This window comes from Aspergillus novofumigatus (assembly GCF_002847465.1).
Source record: "Aspergillus novofumigatus IBT 16806 chromosome Unknown P174scaffold_1, whole genome shotgun sequence".
NCBI classification, from domain to species: Eukaryota; Fungi; Ascomycota; class Eurotiomycetes; order Eurotiales; family Aspergillaceae; genus Aspergillus; species Aspergillus novofumigatus.
The window spans coordinates 1,779,113-1,796,939 of record NW_020194274.1 but is presented as its reverse complement, the minus strand read 5'-3'; the positions used below and the strand labels follow the sequence as shown (position 1 = coordinate 1,796,939).

Here is a 17,827-nt window from a genome sequence, read left to right as displayed (position 1 = left end):
ACCCTTGCCTAATCAGACAGACGTACTCACCCCTAGGTCGCGTCTTAAGACTAAAACAAGGTTACTAGCGCAGGACTTATATCTCTTATATAGAAACATGATATCCAGAGAACCAATGCAGCACAGCGAGGTGGAGATTCTAAAGTAGCCAGGCATGAACCTTAAGAGCGACGCAATACCATCCCGCTGGACCGGCGCTGTTTCAAATTGGAGGAGCCACTTATGGTGCTACCAAATATACACAATGAACAAGCACAGATTATCTGATCGTTATTGAATTATTCAATTCTATACACGTGGTATCGTTGCTAGCTCCAATGACTGACATCCCGCCGGTCACAAAAAATAGTATATACAAAAAAGCCGTAGATCAGGACCAGATGAACGCCGATGTTGCTAAACCAAGAGTCACAGACAGCGTGGGGTGGGGGGTTGGGGAAAAATGCACATGTAGTCAATGGCGTAGCCCCAGGCGACGCAGCATTGAAAAGCGGAAGCAGAAAAATCGATGCTGGATATCTCAAATAGTCGCTTGGAAAAGAAACAAGAATAAATTGGGGGTAACTGAGGGTGGAAGAAAATGAGGTAAATGAGGTAGGAGGTAAGGTTATTATGATGAGCCGTCTTGCTTCTCGTCGATTTGAGGAGCTGCAGGTGTCCCGTGCGTCTCTTGGGCTTGCGCAGGAGGATTGCGCTCGGCGACCTGTCGTGGAGCTGGTGCGATCTTAATCTCCTGAATGCCAGAGTCGCCTTCGCTGCATCCTCGGCTGTCGATTCCCACGGGAGTCTGGCCTTCGAGCATCTCACTGTGCTCTCCGATGCCATAGCGGGCAGCATGAGGGATCTCGTGGCCGTCTTCGAGCTGGTCGTGCTTCTGAGGCGTCCAGGCCAGGTAATCACGGCGAACTTCAACATAGTCATATGCGAACTCGCCCAGCTGGTCGTCGTCCATGCCGAGCAACTCTGCCTCTTCGGAGGCACGCAGCTTCAGGCCAGGAATAGCGTTGATGGCGTAGGCAATGATGGCGGAGACGACGAAGGAATAAGCGCAGGAAGCCACGATGAAAGCAATTTGGATGTAGAGCTGCTTGTAGTTGTGGATGACCCATCCACCAACTCCGGTTCCAGTGTTCACACCATCCAGACCGACGATTGCATCGTCTGCGAAAAGGGCGTTGAAAATAAGGCCAACGATTCCTGCGACACCGTGTTCGGCGAACACATCCATAGAGTCATCGATACGGATCCAGTATTTAACTATACAAGAAAGAGTGGTTAGCAAAGCGAACTGGACACCATAGACTTTATCAACTTACCCTTGGTGGCATAGTTGCAGACAACGCCAGTCACGATACCAAGGATAACACTGGCCCAAGGGGTCAAAAACCCAGAGGCGGGAGTCGCAGCGACCAGACCGGAAATAGTGCCGGAACACCAGCCGACCATCGACCACTTTCTAGCCAGACGCCAATCGAGAAGAACCCAGGTAATGGCTCCAAAGGCAGCAGTCAGGTTTGTGTTCCAGCAAGCCATGGTGGCTCGAATGTTGGCACCGAAGGAAGAACCACCGTTGAATCCAAGCCAACCGAACCAGAGAAAGACGGTTCCGAGGAGAATGAGCGAGACGTTGTGAGGGCGGAAATTCAACATCATGCGTTCCTGACGACGACCGAGAACCATCGAATAGGCGAGAGCTGCCATACCGGATCCGATTTCGACAGGACCACCACCGGCATAGTCCAAAACACCGTATTTGAATGCCCAACCGTTCACGTTCCATACCCAGCAAGCCATAGGACAGTAGACGATAGTAGCCCAGATGAAGGTGAAAACCATGGCCGGAAGCAGACGTCCACGTTCTGCAACAGCGCCCATAATAATAGCCGCAGTCACACCACAGAATTGCATCTATGCCAGACAGGCTTTGGTCAGCCTGCAATGTCCGCTAAATCCTGGCAAATCTTGAAGAGTGGTATCATACCTGGTAGAAAGCATAGAGGATATTAGGAATGAGAGGTGATCCAGGACTCGGGTCGGCCAGAGTTTTCATGAGACCAAAGTTGCGAAGGTTGCCAATGTAGCCATTGGTGGCAGTAGGAGAGAAGGCGAGGGAATAACCCCAAAAGTACCACTGGAAGGTGACGACCGAGAATGATGCCATACAGGCCCAGATCATACTCAGAGCCGACTTACGACGAGCGAGACCAGAGTACAGGAATCCAAGACCAGGAATCATGACCATGACCATGGCGGAAGCCACGATGATGTACGCCTGGTCACCCGATTGAAACCATTTGTTCAGATTCTCCGTTCCTGAAAATGATGCCGTTAGAATCATGGTCCCATACAACGCGAGCAGAAACTAGAAAACATACTGGAATCACCGCCAATGTCATTTGTGGCGAACTGCGCATAGTTTGCGGGAGCACCAGTCCAGTTGTATGACGCATAGTCTGGGGCATATGGAGCGACGCCTGGTTGAGAAGACATGGTGAAATGCTGAAATTATGATTCTACGTGTATGCTGAGTCGATGAAGAACGCAGAGAATCTCAATGCATACGAAAACCACCAGACACTCTCTCCCGGGATGTGTGGCCGTTGCGTTGTAGGGTGGGCGGAGAGAGGGATATAGTTATGGTTTCCGATGCCGGAGGGAGAGGCAGAGAGCGGAAAAGGCTAGCGAGAAAGTGACACGATCGGAGGGCGGGAAGTTTCGGTTGAAGAGGAATTGGTATAGACGGGTCGAAATGGATATATTGTTGGCTAGATCAAACCTCCTACTTCGCTCACTCAAGAACGAGACTGTAGTTGAAAAGAAGGATCGAGCGAGTGAGAGAGTGAGGGAGTGAGCAAGTGAAGAAGTGTAGACTCCGCTCTGTGGAGAAAGACAATTGCCACGGGGGCGGAGGACGTAGTATATAAGAAGATGGCGAGAAAAGATCGATAGGGTCATAGGAATTTAATCAAGCGTTCTGGAAAGGCATCCCGGTGGGCCAGGAATTGGACGGACACACGAATTTGCGTTTGCAAATTTGAAGGAGTCAAGCGATGATAGCGATAGATCGACAGTCTTCCATGGGCAGACAAGACCGTGAGAGCTGTGGGGCGGTAATTATCGATATTTTTAAATGCTTTCCTGGTCTCTTTCTTTAATCCGCTCTTTGGTGATGATATCGGTTGATATTAGTGTTCGTATTAGTCTTCCAGCTTGATTGATAGATAGTTACTGGTCCTGGTACAGTCAGATGCGATTTCCCTGTAAACAAAATTAAATTAAATTAATAACAATAAGAAACTGCATAAGGCGAAATAAAGCAACTAAAAAAATATCTAAAAAAGAAACCTCCTTGCAGCTTTGGAGGGAGACGCGGTTAAACCAGAAAAATGAAAGGAAAAAAAGAACCTGGAGATAACATGCAGAAGACGCCCAATGGAATAATCGATTTAATAAAGAAAGATAAGAGAACAGCCAATAAGGTGTTCGAGCCTGACGGCTCTGGGCCAATCAGCCACAGGCGAAAACAAACTCACCAATCAATGGCGATCCCATATGAAATGGAGCTCACCTCCAGTACTCGACGACCAACATCATGATCTAGGACACACTGAAGAAGACTTGACCTACCTACTGTCCGCATTCCAATGACGGTATGAGACAACTTCAAGACAGATGTTGCTCGCATCATAGCTTCTTTGCATCTCGAACTGCCTCGTGGCGAATGCGCTTCAGTATGGAGTGGTCCATATCCATTAATATTTTTTACCCGACAGGACCCAACTTTAATCCGCTCTGTTATCCCGGCCGGCCAAGACCACCGTCGAGACGGTGTGGGAAACTGACTGACTGTGGCGAATACATAATCATATTATCATTGCACTCCACGCACAGTAGTCATCGTCATGGCCTGGTGGATAGGGATAATAGAGAGATAGATAGGAAGGAGACTTCCACCCCCAAACATCGGTTCGTTGCTTTTTCCATGCCAGGTGGTTAAATATTCCTCTTGGCTTCGAGCACTGACATGTGGTCTGTGGCTCATATTCAGGCTGGCTTTGGTAGGTAGGTTGTTGTACAACTTTCAAACAGCGTTGACTGCCGGGTTCTTACCCTTATTTATGCTCTTGGTTAATCAACGCTACATACTTCCCAGGCAGGTAGAATGAGTACTGCCTGCTATCTTAAGATGATAACATATCCGCCGACACATGCCGCGATAGATAGATAGATAGATAGACACTCCGTACAGTGATAGTCTTACTCCAGCAAGTGTTGATGATATGAAGAGATACCTCCACCCCTGTCAACTCCGCGGTACAGCCCCCATACAACTCGATCCCACGGCACAGATACGTACCACTATCGACAGAGTTTCAAGTTTGAGACTCGAGTGATCCGGAACGCGAAGGCGGATTCCTTATCAAATTGCTGTTTCTCTCAAGTCATCTTTCGCTCACCCTGATAAGCAAATCGATTGGTTGTGAGGTCCCGATAAGGTCCTGGACGCCACCTGCCGAGTGTGCGGGGCCCGTTAGCTCCGGATACGGCATGGCTGCAGCTGAAGGAGCCCCATAGCACTGATAACGAGAAGCTTGGCCAATAACAGCTCGGCCCAATCCAGCCCTGGCCGGTTCCTGCTGGATTTCCCTCATTTTCCCGAAGTCTCGCTCGGGCATTTCAGGAACCCAAGCTTCGTGCCCAGGATGCCATTATCTGGAGTTCTGGAGTTCTGGAGTTCCTCCGGCTGGGCGCCGTTCGGTTCGGGATCATATTCATATGTCAGCCTGATCAACCGGAAGCACTTTTCGCCAGCAGTCAGTGCTCGACTCTCGTGCCTTGGGTTTCTAATCTGTCTAATTTTGGGCAGCGACTTGGAAACTCTCTGCGCCATAGCTTCCAACTTGAAACATGGCTTGTAAAAAACACGAGCCCGATGTAATATTTGCAGTTGTTCATTTCGCAGTTGGTGCCTGAAGCTCCGGCTTATATCGCTCTAGTCAAGTTACTGCGGTGTATTTCACTGTAGACCACGTCTATGATACTGGGCCCCTTCAATATATCCAGTGGTCTGTCAGGTTGTTCGTACCTGGAGCACGGACCGTAAGGATCACCCAGAATCATGGAGACCAGCCCTGTAGATTCATCCACCTCAATCATGAATATGATATGAACTCGAAATAAAGATTTCTGCATATGTCCAGTGGAGTCACTAGCCACTTAGCTAGTTAATCAACTATATGCGGTGCTCCGTACTAGGCTAGCCCTAGGTCGCTGGTCGCATGGCCTCTGATTGAGTAACCCGCAGTATTTGTTACGAAATCACCAGCCTCTGCCGGCAATCCTATAATTCTATTGGCATTTGACGGCTGTCCAGGTCCATTTTTGACATCGACAAGCCGATCAACTCGGTACTCGAGAATCTAGACACGCCTGTAGTCGCGTGGGGATATCTGGGAGTGGGCACGTGGTTGCATCGGCAAATATATATCTGCCAGGAGCTCGGCACATTTTGTATACATGGAGCTTCAAGATGCGGTCGCCTGTGAAATCAGACTCAGTAACCTCACATCTACACAAACGACTAGTCCAGTGGTGATAATCCAAATCATACCGAGTTAAATGACTTGTATGGATAACGCGTGGACTTTGAGACAGCCGGTAGACTATCCCATCCCGGTCAACAGAGCAGGGACATGCATTCGAAGTCAAATGACCGATATACGACAAATTTTACTATGTAGCAAAAAAGGGCAGTTATTTTCAACAACCTGGCCTGCTGGCCCAATGGTAAGGCGCTTGACTACGGATCAAGAGATTGCAGGTTCGAATCCTGCGTAGGTCATTTTTTTTGCATCCATTTCTTCCACCCCATCTCCATCACCCTTTTTTCGGACGTACCAGGCCATGCAAACTTTCGGACTCACGTAGACATTCTACGTAGTCGTTTCGACAGGTGGTAGAATCATAAAGGTATAATAAGATTATGTATAGTTATGCATGTCCAATGGCTAAGTGCCTTTTTCACATTACACAGCAAAAAAGGCAAGACAACACCGCCCCTGCAGCCTCCTTTCTATCGAATGCACAGTCCATCAGTCATTCCCATATCAAACATTGACACTGTACCCCACCCCAACAGCTCTTCGCCGCTTGACAGCGTTCAGATATTTCCGACCCTCGTCCACCCAGAACACGGTGCTTGATATGCACAGAAGCCTGAACAGATGGGCGGCATTGAGTGGTTCAGTCTGAAAAATGCGCTGGAAGAACGGAACATAGATCACGCAAGCCTGTCCGAACAAGGAGCCCAGAACCGCATAGTTGAACATCTTGTTCCCGAAGAGTGACAATTCGCCGCGAAGCACGGATTTGCTCTCGCTGCGGCAAGTCAAAGCGTTAAACATATCGAACAGAACAAAGCAGGTGAACGTCATGGTCGTGTCGTGGGCAGTCACCACGCGGGAACGCTTCCCGGGGTTGGCGACATCGTCGGCGTCGCCCATCTCGTAGACATAGATCGCCAATGTACCGAGCATGATCATAAAGGCCGACGTAAGTACTCGTTGAATCAACGGTCTCGTAAGAACCCGCGCCGTCCTCGATCGCGGTGGACGATTCATGATGGACGGGTCGACAGGCTCAACACCCAATGACTGTGCTGGTGGGCCATCCATGAGGATATCTAAGAACAAAGTCAGTTAACAAACACAACAAAAAATCCATATAACCATGGGCAGCTCACTGATCCACAGGATTTGCATGGCGTTCAGTGGGTTTTTGAAACCTAATAGAGTACTCAACAAGACCAGACTGAGAGCAGCCACACTGGTGCTGAGCTGGAAAGTAATGAAATTCTGGATGTTGTAGAATATACCCTTGCCTTGCTCGATCGCACGCAAGATGGTGGAAAAGTCATCGTCTGTTAGGATCATATCCGCAGCCTCCTTGGCAACGTCGGTACCTAACTTGCCCATTGCAATGCCGATGTCTGCCTTCTTCAAAGCCGGTGCATCGTTCACTCCATCGCCAGTCATGGCCACGACATCCCCCTAGACTGCAGAGCGCGCACAATCTTCATTTTATGTTCTGGGCTTGTGCGGGCGAAGATTGAGGTGGTCGAAATAGCCTGTGCAAGGTCCGCAGTACTCATACGATCTAAATCCTGACCGCTGAGAACAGGTCTCGACCCCGGAGAATCTCTTACTGGCATTCCGAGTTTCTTAGCAATCGCCACCGCTGTCGTCTCTGCATCTCCTGTGATCATGATGACTCGTACCCTCCCGCCATAAGACGCCTGATGGATTTGTGAACATCCTTCCGGGGAGGGTCGTTCATCCCAGTGAGCCCAGCAAAAACCAGTCCAGTATATCGGTCGTCCTCATCACCCTGACTTGTGCTCGAAAGGGGAGTACCGGATCTACTACCAAATACCCTCCCTCCCCTGGGAGTGTCTCTGACTGGTCCGCTGGCGAACGCCAGCACTCTAAGCCCCTCAGATGCCATGTGTTCTGCTGCCTGCCTCACGGTATGGCGTCGCGGCTCATCCAAGATGACCTCACGACCATCCTTGGTCAGGTAAGTATCACACCGTGTCAGGACTTGTTCCAGAGCACCCTTAATATAGGCAACGTTATTGGCACCGGCAAAGGATGGTGCGTCGTTCTGCCCACTGCCAATAATGACACCCATCCATTTACGCTCGGAACTGAAAGGTGTTTCAGCCACGCGCCTGCTGATGCGGTCACGAAGGTCATCTTCACCAAAAGTGTCTAGCAAGTCCAAGATGGCGACATCGGTCGGTTGACCAACCCATCGGCTCTTCACAGCCCCAGACGCGCGGTCCACAGTAGAACTGAGCACTGCTGCCGAAGATGCGCTGGCCGGGGAATTTGCACTGACCCGCCAGAGTCTGGCATTATTGGCAATATTACCGATTCGGAGAACGGTTCGGGCGGCGGGCCCGGAGTCAAAGAGGAGATATCATTGTGGACCTCAAATGGTTCCGGGCAGTCGAAATGCCACATCTTGGTAACAGCCATGTGGTTGAGCGTAAGAGTGCCTGTTTTGTCACTGCACACCACGTTCACTGATCCCAGGGTCTCGACGCTCGGTAGCCTTCGCATGATCGCCCCTCGCTTGGCCATCCGCAGCACACCCAGAGCCAGAGTGACGGTCACAATGATCGGAAGTCCTTCCGGAATGGCAGCGACCGCGAGAGAAACACCGATGGTGAACATCTCGAGGAGCTTTCGACCCTGCACTAACCCGATCACAACAATCAACGCAATCACACCGAAGGAAATATAGCTCAATTCCTGGCCCAGACGATCCATTGAAAGCTGGAGTGGCGTGCGCGGGCTCTCGATCTCCTGGAGTGACACCGAAATGCTGCCAAACTCTGTCTTGGCACCAGTGCCAATGACAATACCCTGGCCGTACCCTGATCGCACGAGAGTCCCCATGAATGCAATATTATGTTGTTCATTCAACCGTATATCCGCGCCAACGGCGCCGCTGGCGGGAGCGTCATAGAACGGCGACCGAGGCGGGCTAACGATTTTGGGAGAGTGGGAGACTGCGGCCTTGGTGCTGCGAAGTGCCTCGGGGTATTTGGCCACAGGCTCGTTCTCGCCAGTCAAGTTCGACTCGTCAATGGTCAAGTCAGTAGCTGCAGTAATACGTATGTCCGCCGGAATGCGGTCGCCGGTGGTAAATAGAACCAAATCACCGGGGACTAGTTCGGAGGCCAGAACAGTACTCGAAGCTTTAATAGCCGCCGATGCCGAGCTGGGGCTCTTGCTTGCAAGGTCCTCCAATTCGATATCCGGCCCTAAAGTCGCGGTCGTAGAGTTATTCACAAGAGGAGCGTTCGAAGGAGGGATGTCGCGGATGAGGTGTGCATGATGGGGTACGAGACGGTTCAATGCCTCCAAGGACTTTTCAGACCTGTACTCCTGAACGAATCCGACGGTCACCACAATAGTCACAGCGAGGGTAATGCTGACGGCGTCATCGTAATTGCCCATGAAGAATGAGATGGCCGCGGACGCCAACAGGAGGAGGATTAGTGTCTCCTTGAACTGCTTGAGAAACCGAAGCCACAAGGGCTCGGGTTCTTCATGGGGCAATTCATTTGGTCCATCTCGCAATAATCGTATCTCTGCCTCTGCCGGTGTAAGTCCGTGAAGGAGAGATGTCTGTAGGCGCTCCGCGGTTTCTTCGGGACCTAGTAAGGAGTACGTTGATGTGGACGTCTATCGGACGACTCAAGTCAGAATTCGGTACATTGAACGAGGCCAATTCATTTGTGAATGGGTTATCAGAAGCCTTTTCAAACGCAGTAACACTTACTGATGGCGACCGCACGCCTGTTACAGGGGCTGTCGATGATGGTCTCGAAGCCTGGGCATTATGCAAAGGTAGCGCAGGCGTTGCGGACCTTGACATCTCTCATGCTCTGTCAGAACGAGGAAACATTCAAACCGGGTTCGTGATCCTTATCATCCCGTCATCAAGGGACAAGATCGGGAGAAAGAAGCGCAGTCTGGAATTTGTCAAATTTGTTCTGATGCTCCGATAGGGCTGGAGAGTATGCAAAAAGCCACGTTCTCAGACGCGCGGCGGAGTGCGGTATCAAGATGGAGGGAAACTAAGTTGAAACAAGACGGGCCGTGCAGATGGTCTGGACACCGACTCATTGGTTAGTATGCAGCTGAGGATTTAGATAGCTCATGGCGTGGTCAATCATGGGCGTACATTATTAGATATATCAAGGTGAAAGCAACCGAAACAGATTGATAGCCCCGGATTATCCAGGATTGCTTGATGCGTAATACAGAACTGCGTATGACTTGTAGAATACCTCTCTATCCCCTATCCGTCCTTGCTGGGCCATGTCAACAATCACGTGATGAGGTTTGAATCTTTCTCACCCGGGATATACGAAGGATCAATATTATTCCGAAAATGCCGCATCCGGAATAGCTCAGAATTGTGACATTGATCTTCATACTGTTACGTAAGGTATAATGCGCACGTGATCTGAGTATTCTACCTTTTAACCAATCGACGCCTGTGCGTTCTGGTTGTGCTGTCATAGTCCCGTGCTCCCGTTGCTGGGACGAGAACTTGTGGGAGGGAGGAGGCTGGGCAAACCTCAGGCTCCACATCAAGGTACCTGCCTTCCACCCGCCGCCCGCCAGACGCGCCTTTCGCAACTCTTTCTCTCTTGTTTCCATCGCACCACACCAACCACCCTTTCTCCTTCGCTTTGGTTGTGTTCCCCCCTTCTATACCCACCTTGTTGGGATTGATTTTGTATCGCAGTCGATGCGATTATTGATTTACTATCGACTGGATCTGTTGCTGCTCTGAGTTCAGCTGTTTTCCTTGTCTTTTTGGACGCCTTTAGGGGCAGGAAATCAATCGCCGATCCTTCGGTGTTGACCGTGTTATTCGGATACCGCGCGTCACCAACCTCGTTGCCAGGGACCTCCCAAACAATTCACCCCGCACTAGGCGGGCATCTTTTTGGATATTTGATTGCATTAACCATTTGGTCTTTGATCCATACCACGTTTGACAATGTTCTACTCCGAGACCCTGCTGTCCAAGACCGGGCCGCTGGCCCGCGTCTGGTTGTCGGCCAACCTTGAGCGCAAGCTTTCGAAATCTCATATTTTGCAGTCGGATATCGAGAGCAGTGTCAATGCCATTGTTGATCAAGGGCAGGCTCCGATGGCTCTACGACTTAGTGGTCAGTTGTTGTTGGGTGTGGTTCGGATCTACAGCAGAAAGGCCCGATATCTTTTGGACGACTGCAACGAGGCTTTGATGAAGATTAAGATGGTAGGCTTGATTGCGATTTCCATTCAACGCTTGTCAAGCTTTACTGATATGTACGGTTTTAGGCGTTCCGTTTGACAAACAACAATGACTTGACATCTACCGTTGTCGCTCCTGGCGGCATCACTTTACCTGATGTGCTTACCGAATCTGATTTGTTTATGAACTTGGACTCCTCTTTGCTTCTGTCACAGACCCTTAATCTGGAACCAGAAGGCAAACGGCAGGGACACTCGATGGATTTTGGAAGTCAACTGCTACCTGATAGTAGCTTCCGACGATCTGTTTCTCAAGAGCCACCACGCTTAGAGGACCACACATTAGTTGATTTGAACTTTGGCGATGATGATGATACCCATATCGGCCGTGACTTCAGCATGGAAGTTGGTCGAGATGCTCCCGCTCCCCGCCCCTTCGAAGACGACCTCCTCAGTGACGCCGGCAAGTTCAACGACGTTGACTTGCAGCTGGACCTCGGTGAGGATGACGCTCCTCTGGATAAGATGGACCTTGGTGAAGATGGCTCCCAGGATCACTTCAATTTCGATGAAACTTTGGATCTCGGTGGCGACGAGGAGCTCACACGCGAAGCTGAAGAACGCCGACAGCAACGCGACTCTGAATCCGCAATGACGGAACTTTCCGAGGAAGAACTCAACAGACTCGAGGCGGAAGATTTAAAGCTGTCGAAGGGAGGACGAGGAATTCTGGACGAGGAGTACGCCGACGGCGAACACGAAGATGGCGAACAGGATGATGACGTTACCGTTCAACAAGCACAGCGTGCCAAGCGACGAAAGGTGATGCCGGTCATGGATTTGGATGAGGCCATTGACTTTAAGCCCAGTCATATTAAAGAACAACAGGCAGATCGATCTGGAATCTTGAAACCGGCAGCGTTCTTGCCTCGGGATCCTGTTCTTCTTACCTTGATGAACATGCAAAGGAACGGCGACTTTGTGTCAAACGTCCTTGGCGCGGGCCGCGGACGTGGTTGGGCCCCCGAGCTTCGTGATCTACTTTCATTCGATGCCATCAAGAAGGCAGGTGAATTGAAGAGAAAGCGCGACAGCGGCATCGCCGATATGGATGTAGCCGTAGCCACTGCTCCTGCTCTGGAATTTGGCGAGGAGGAAGCCATCGTGCCGGTGGACGAAGGAGTTGGTCTCGACTCGACCCTTCACCAGCGGTCGGAGATTGAGTTTCCCGGAGACGAGGAGGAACAGGGACTGCATATGAGCGACGATGAGGGCATGCATCACCCTATGGAAGAGATGGATGCTACGACTGTGCACCCCGTGGATAGCGGCCCGGTCTCCGTTGGTACCAAACACGCCGTCCACATCCTCCGCGACGCATTGGGCGAGTCCGCCGCCGACAAAAAGAAGAGCGTCAAGTTCCAGGATCTCTTACCCGAGAAGAGGACGAGCAAGGCTGATGCCACCAAGATGTTCTTCGAAGTTTTGGTTCTGGCCACCAAGGACGCAGTCAAGGTTGAGCAGGGTACTGACTCTGTTGGCGGTCCTATCAAGATCCGCGGGAAGCGTGCGCTCTGGGGCTCGTGGGCGGAAGAGAATGCGAGCGGAGAGGCTGCTAGCCAGCCCACTGAGGTCGCGGCCTAAGCACGTCTTACATACCCTTTTCGTGTTGTGGCAATGTCCATTGTTTCATGTACAGTTGACTCGTTTGTTCTTGATTTTCCATTCCGGCTGGTTCGAATTGAGGCTGGTTTGCCTTTTCAGCAGGATTGCTTCTGTGTATTGCTCCGAGTGAGTTAATGGTGTTTCGGGGATTTGTTTTTGGGAGCTGAAAAGGCGGCTACTGATCGGTTCTTTTGCGGTTCATCCAGAGCTGCAATTGCTATTCTGTTGGGATTATTTGGGCTATTGTTTGTATGGAATTATGGGTAGGTAGCTTTAGGATTTAGAGATTGTCTGTAATGGCACCATTCCATGCACGCAGTCGGGATTTGCAACAATACAATGTGTAGGAAGTACAAGGTACCATCGCAGGTAGTTTACAGAAAAGGATTCCAGACTAAGATTGGTCATCTTTGTCATTGGATGAGATGTGATGATCCAATCCTGCCAAATTCCTTTGATGAAGCTTGCTAAGCAACTTGGTCGTCTTGGCTGTGTGGCTTGAGGCTTCCAGAACAATATGATTCAAGATGCAATAATACAAGCATTGAGGACGCGATAACAGGGGTGTATAGAATGCGGGACTCGGCGATTTTTCCCACGAGGCAGATAACACGACCTGCAGACTATGTATGCAACAGGAGTGAGCCAAAGAGCATAAGCATGTCATAATCATAAAATCAACATTGTCAAAGCATTGATAGAGCTATTAATATTCTCTTAGTTGGATTTTGACTACAATGGAAAACTGGTCGATCACATTCCTTGAACAGTGAGTTCCTTGCGACTGGGTTCCAGTGACGATGATGCTGAGAAATCGTCCGTGGGACCATAATCAAATGACGCTAGATAACTAGATGTGCCGGACAGAAGCCCGAGAGACTGAATCCAAGCCAACAGGGGCACTAAAATACTAGGAATTGCTTACCTCACTGACCTTTATATATGCTAATCTGTAGCTGCTCATCTTTTTCTTCCCCAACGTCTGCTCTACTGTAGCTGTAGAGTCCACCTCGACAACGAAACCCGACGCCTGGTGACGTTTTTTTCATCTGTAGACTGTGCCAGTTCTCGGATCGTCCTAACGCCTTATCTCGAGATCTAGTTCGTCTTTGATTTTCAGCGAAACCCTCACTCTTCGTGTACTTGCTCTTGATCTGTTCCTCCGTTGGTTATCTGTGGTTGAGCATTGAGGTCGTACCTGGCATAACTGCATGGAGACATCCATCTCGCGATTCAACCTATGTGAATAAGGATGCCGACCACTCAGCAGACCGACTCTGTTTCCACAAGGGAGAAACCTGAGTCGCCTGTCGAGGGTGATTCGTCAAGTGAGAAAAGCACGGGCGAAGCTCGAGAACAAGAGACAGAACGGGGTGAAGAATCGGGTAGGACTTTTGCACCCATCAATGCGTCCGCCGCAACAAACAATGAGCGATCGCAGAAGTTGCAGCGAACTACGTCTTCGACCATTGAGCGCAGCTGGTCTCTGAATGATGGATACAGCTGTCATACTGTGGACGAAAAAGCAGAAGACAAATCCAACCAACCGGGAGAAGCAGCCGACAGTGATGAGTTTGTTGTCGGATGGGACGACAATGACCCGATGAACCCCCGGAATATGAACAAGTTCCGGCGATGGCTTATTGTCGTGATCTGCTCGTCGGGTTCACTCTGCGTGTGAGTCTCAAGTCTGCGACTTAGCAAGCATATAGACAATACTGACAGTACGGCTTCGAGGACTTGCACCTCGTCCATGTATACCTCCACCTACGGGCAGCTGATGAAGGACCTTGATTGTTCTCCAATTGTGGCTACTCTCGGCCTCTCCTTCTTCATTTGGGGCTTGGGTAAGTCTGCCTATGAGTCTCACTGCGTGGTTTGCGGGAATTGACCAGAGGCTGCTCGTAGGAATCGGACCGTTGTTTCTGGCGCCATTGTCGGAGGTTTGTCAACTCTGCGTGGCTCTCTGCGTTCCACTGCTGATATGCCACAGTTCTATGGCCGAAAGTGGATTTACATCGTCTCGTTTACCTTCTTTTTGATCTGGTTGATCCCGTGTGCCGTGGCGCAGAACATCCAGACCATGATCGTAAGCCGTTTCTTCAACGGCCTTGCTGGCAGTGCTTTTCTCAGCGTTGCAGGAGGTACAGTGGGCGATTTGTTTGACCGCCACGAACTCAGTGCTCCTATGATGCTATACACGGCTTCTCCTTTCATCGGTCCAGAAGTGGGCCCGCTGTATGTTCTCCTCGAATTGTCTCAGCTCGGACGTTTGACCGGGTCGAAGCTCGCTCTTGTGCAACAGGGACTGACAGGAAGTTACTCAGGGTTGGTGGGTTCATTAACCAGTTCACGATATGGTAAGCTCGTCCGTCAGTTTGTTGCAAAACAATACCTTAACAAGTCTATCATATCTTCAGGCGCTGGACGTTTTATGTGCTTCTCATCTGGTCCGGTGTCCTTCTGGTCTCGATTATCCTGTTTGTTCCCGAGACCTATCACCCAGTGTGAGTGCTTTCAGGTCCCTGTATCGTATCTAAATGCATTGGCTCATCTGACTCGACTTGACCAGACTCCTCCGGCGCAAGGCGCAAAAGCTCCGCAAAGAAACGGGAGACGACAGATGGAAGGCTCCAATCGAACGAATGAACCGCTCGGTAGCACGGACTATCCTACGATCTACCTACCGGCCGTGGCTTCTATTGGCGCTGGAGCCAATGTGTTTGAACCTCTGTATATTCTCTGCCATCCTGCTGGGTATCCTCTATCTTTTCTTTGGTGCTTTCCAGCTCGTCTTCGGCAACGTATACGGCTTCGAGCTATGGCAAAGAGGTCTGTCGTTCCTCGGTCTCTTTGTTGGCATGGTCTTTGCCATCCTATCTGATCCTTTCTGGCGTCGAGTCTATGTTCGCTTGGAAAAGAATCACGAAAAAGCTGTTGGGAAATCAGATGATTTCCAACCCGAATGGCGGCTACCTCCAGGTGTGTATATTCCTGGTGACTTGGTTATCCGCATATTGAGCTGGAATAAACCTTGCTAATATTTGTCTCCTTCTTATGCAGCAATCCTTGGAGGTCCGCTCGTCACCATAGGACTCTTCATATTTGCCTGGACCATCTATCGTCATGTGCACTGGATTGTACCACTGATTGGCAGTGCGTTCTTCGGGGCCGGGTAAGTTTGCAATATGGCTGACCCTCGGACATGATTGCAACCGCAGCGGCGCCAAAATAAGCTGAGTATAGACGCTAATTCTATCTGTTGCACGAACAGAACCATCCTCGTATACTCGGGTGTATTTACTTTTCTGGTTGATGCCTACCCAACGTACGCCGCGAGCGCTCTGGCAGCGAACAGTTTTGCTCGCTCGACATTTGGTGGTGTCTTTCCATTGTTCGGTAACCAAAGTAAGCATTCTCTTCTTCGCTTTGTGTGCGAATTTCTGTCTATGCATCTGCGGTCGTCCGAAAAGTCGAGCCGAAGCAACAGGTCAGGAGAATGGTCTACGTCAACGGTGATAGGCTCATACTCAGCTGACCTGTTGTTACGAACTGCAATGCCTGTGCTTCATCATATCCCTGGTCACTGCTGATGATTGAAATTCAGTGTACAATAATCTGGGTTATCATTGGGCGACATCGCTGCTGGCCTTTCTGACACTTGCCATGTCACCATTTCCGTTAGTATTCTTTTATTTCATCCGTACTTTGAGATCAGAGACTTTGGAGGTTTCTACTGTTTGATCCATGCTCCAACCTCCTTGCATCAGCTTGCAGGTGTCAGCCGTGGTAGCGGCAATGGCGTGGACTCTGCCGTATTTCTGCTGCATTTGGCAGGCTGTGAAGATGCTACTGCCTTCACGTATAGAATCTTTTCGCTGACTACGGTCTACAAAACAGGTACATATTCTTCCGATATGGCAGCCGTATCAGAAAGAAGAGTCGATTTGCTACACGATAGACGACCAACGTTGTTGCCGCCGCGTATCGAGCGTGCATTGTCATGGTGCCTCGACATACTGCGACCGAGCTATTGCTTGCTGCTTTCATGCTAAAAGTTTTACCTGGCAAGGGTTGTACATCTAAACATAGACGCATGCATCCATGCAGACATACACTTACTAGAATACACCTAATGCATAGAATCAGCAGGATGAAGACAATGGCTCTTCTGAAAGCTCACAAGTATCTATGCGACCAGTATGACGAGCTATCGGCCATATACAGCGAGGACCAGCTGCTGTATTCCCATAGTTAATCCCTGACTGACCGGGCAGACGAACCCTTGTTCATTACCAAGCAATCGAATCCAGGCCAAGCCAGACCAAACCTAAAGACGTTGGGCCTTTACCGCGCATTACCTTACCTCCGCGGCGCAGGCAGTACCTAAGTATCTAACAATCACCTGCAACAACGGTCTTTTGCAGAAATATAGCCCCTATTCAGCCATCCCCATTCAGAGCAATGACCTCAAGTATGATGCAGGAAAAAGGAAACCCGTCCAACAGGTCCATGCAGAAAGTCCCTTTTACCGAGGCATTTCCCGAAACTGGGCAGGCTGTCGAGGGCCGGGCGATCACGGGGAACTTGGTGGCATTCCGGAATTACCCTGGCGTAATTTTGGAGAGTTTGAGGGCTTTGCTGTACGTAAAATGACTCATAGAAATAGGACTTGAGGTTTGTTTCGTCCTTGTTGTTTTGGTCATCGAGGTTGGTGTTCACTAATAATGTGCGATGTAATTTATCTTGTTATGAAGGGAGAGGAGGATGAGATAACATGTCTACTAGTATATCATGAGTAGTATATGAATCTTGAGATTTAGATGGATCATCAGCACGTGGGATAAGATATGGTGGAGGTGCCTGAGGCTTGAACCAGGTTGATAGTTGATAGTATGTATTATCACAAGCAAGCTTCATCTGGACGTTGATATGCGTGATGCATGTGAGATCAATCTTCCAGGTCATATCAGATACCATATATGCGGCAATTGCCTCTGTCTGTCTTTCTGGACCTCATGGCATGATGTGATGAATCCGCAGGACTCGAAATATTACCAGAGACTGGTAGATGGAAGAATGTGACAGTCAATTGAAATCACAATTGATTTCAACGTGTAAGGCTGAAACCTTCTGCCTGAGGTTATCCTCATTTCCCAGGCAGGAAATACCTAACAATAGCTTCGAGCCGAACTGTAAAGGTACCTGAAACCATCTGCATGATTTCTTACCTGCTTATGATACCCATGATACTACTGGCGCATCACTGTCACACTCATATCAAAATCCCTCAGTTATACTTTTCTTGTCTGCGAGTCTGGACACGCGACTCCCTTGAC

General features: G+C 49.8%; 5 protein-coding genes and 1 non-coding gene across 6 annotated transcripts; 3 read left to right on the top strand and 3 right to left on the bottom strand.

Annotated features, from left to right (window-relative positions):
* Positions 1 to 296: 296 nt before the first annotated feature.
* Positions 297 to 2,890, bottom strand: P174DRAFT_382078 (ammonium transporter). Its single transcript, XM_024823105.1, has 4 exons — positions 2,376 to 2,890; positions 1,982 to 2,313; positions 1,317 to 1,908; positions 297 to 1,257 (listed from the first exon to the last, which is right to left on the bottom strand). The coding sequence occupies exons 1-4, from the start codon at positions 2,488 to 2,490 to the stop codon at positions 611 to 613; spliced, it is 1,686 nt and encodes a 561-aa protein (XP_024687112.1). The 5' UTR covers positions 2,491 to 2,890; the 3' UTR covers positions 297 to 610.
* A 2,880-nt stretch (positions 2,891 to 5,770) lies between these two features.
* P174DRAFT_t19 lies at positions 5,771 to 5,842 on the top strand. Its single transcript has one exon. It is a non-coding gene; the product is annotated as a tRNA-Arg (tRNA).
* A 128-nt stretch (positions 5,843 to 5,970) lies between these two features.
* On the bottom strand, positions 5,971 to 9,833 carry pmr1 (Ca(2+)/Mn(2+)-transporting P-type ATPase PMR1). Its single transcript, XM_024830952.1, has 7 exons — positions 9,757 to 9,833; positions 9,352 to 9,682; positions 7,900 to 9,254; positions 7,277 to 7,876; positions 7,070 to 7,169; positions 6,743 to 7,049; positions 5,971 to 6,682 (listed from the first exon to the last, which is right to left on the bottom strand). Exons 2-7 carry the CDS (start codon positions 9,445 to 9,447, stop codon positions 6,108 to 6,110), a joined length of 3,033 nt encoding a protein of 1,010 aa, XP_024687111.1. The 5' UTR covers positions 9,448 to 9,682; positions 9,757 to 9,833; the 3' UTR covers positions 5,971 to 6,107.
* A 288-nt stretch (positions 9,834 to 10,121) lies between these two features.
* Positions 10,122 to 12,811, top strand: P174DRAFT_436942 (kleisin alpha). Its single transcript, XM_024826160.1, has 2 exons — positions 10,122 to 10,848; positions 10,911 to 12,811. The coding sequence occupies exons 1-2, from the start codon at positions 10,585 to 10,587 to the stop codon at positions 12,465 to 12,467; spliced, it is 1,821 nt and encodes a 606-aa protein (XP_024687110.1). The 5' UTR covers positions 10,122 to 10,584; the 3' UTR covers positions 12,468 to 12,811.
* Positions 12,676 to 13,201, bottom strand: P174DRAFT_20314 (uncharacterized protein). The gene has a single exon (XM_024821325.1). The coding sequence runs from the start codon at positions 13,159 to 13,161 to the stop codon at positions 12,883 to 12,885; it is 279 nt and encodes a 92-aa protein (XP_024687109.1). The 5' UTR covers positions 13,162 to 13,201; the 3' UTR covers positions 12,676 to 12,882.
* A 1,041-nt stretch (positions 13,202 to 14,242) lies between these two features.
* P174DRAFT_436940 (MFS transporter) lies at positions 14,243 to 16,635 on the top strand. The gene is made up of 9 exons (XM_024826159.1): positions 14,243 to 14,431; positions 14,482 to 14,726; positions 14,816 to 14,848; positions 14,909 to 14,995; positions 15,061 to 15,470; positions 15,552 to 15,663; positions 15,763 to 15,896; positions 16,096 to 16,168; positions 16,389 to 16,635. The coding sequence occupies exons 1-9, from the start codon at positions 14,348 to 14,350 to the stop codon at positions 16,447 to 16,449; spliced, it is 1,239 nt and encodes a 412-aa protein (XP_024687108.1). The 5' UTR covers positions 14,243 to 14,347; the 3' UTR covers positions 16,450 to 16,635.
* The last annotated feature ends 1,192 nt before the right edge of the window (positions 16,636 to 17,827 follow it).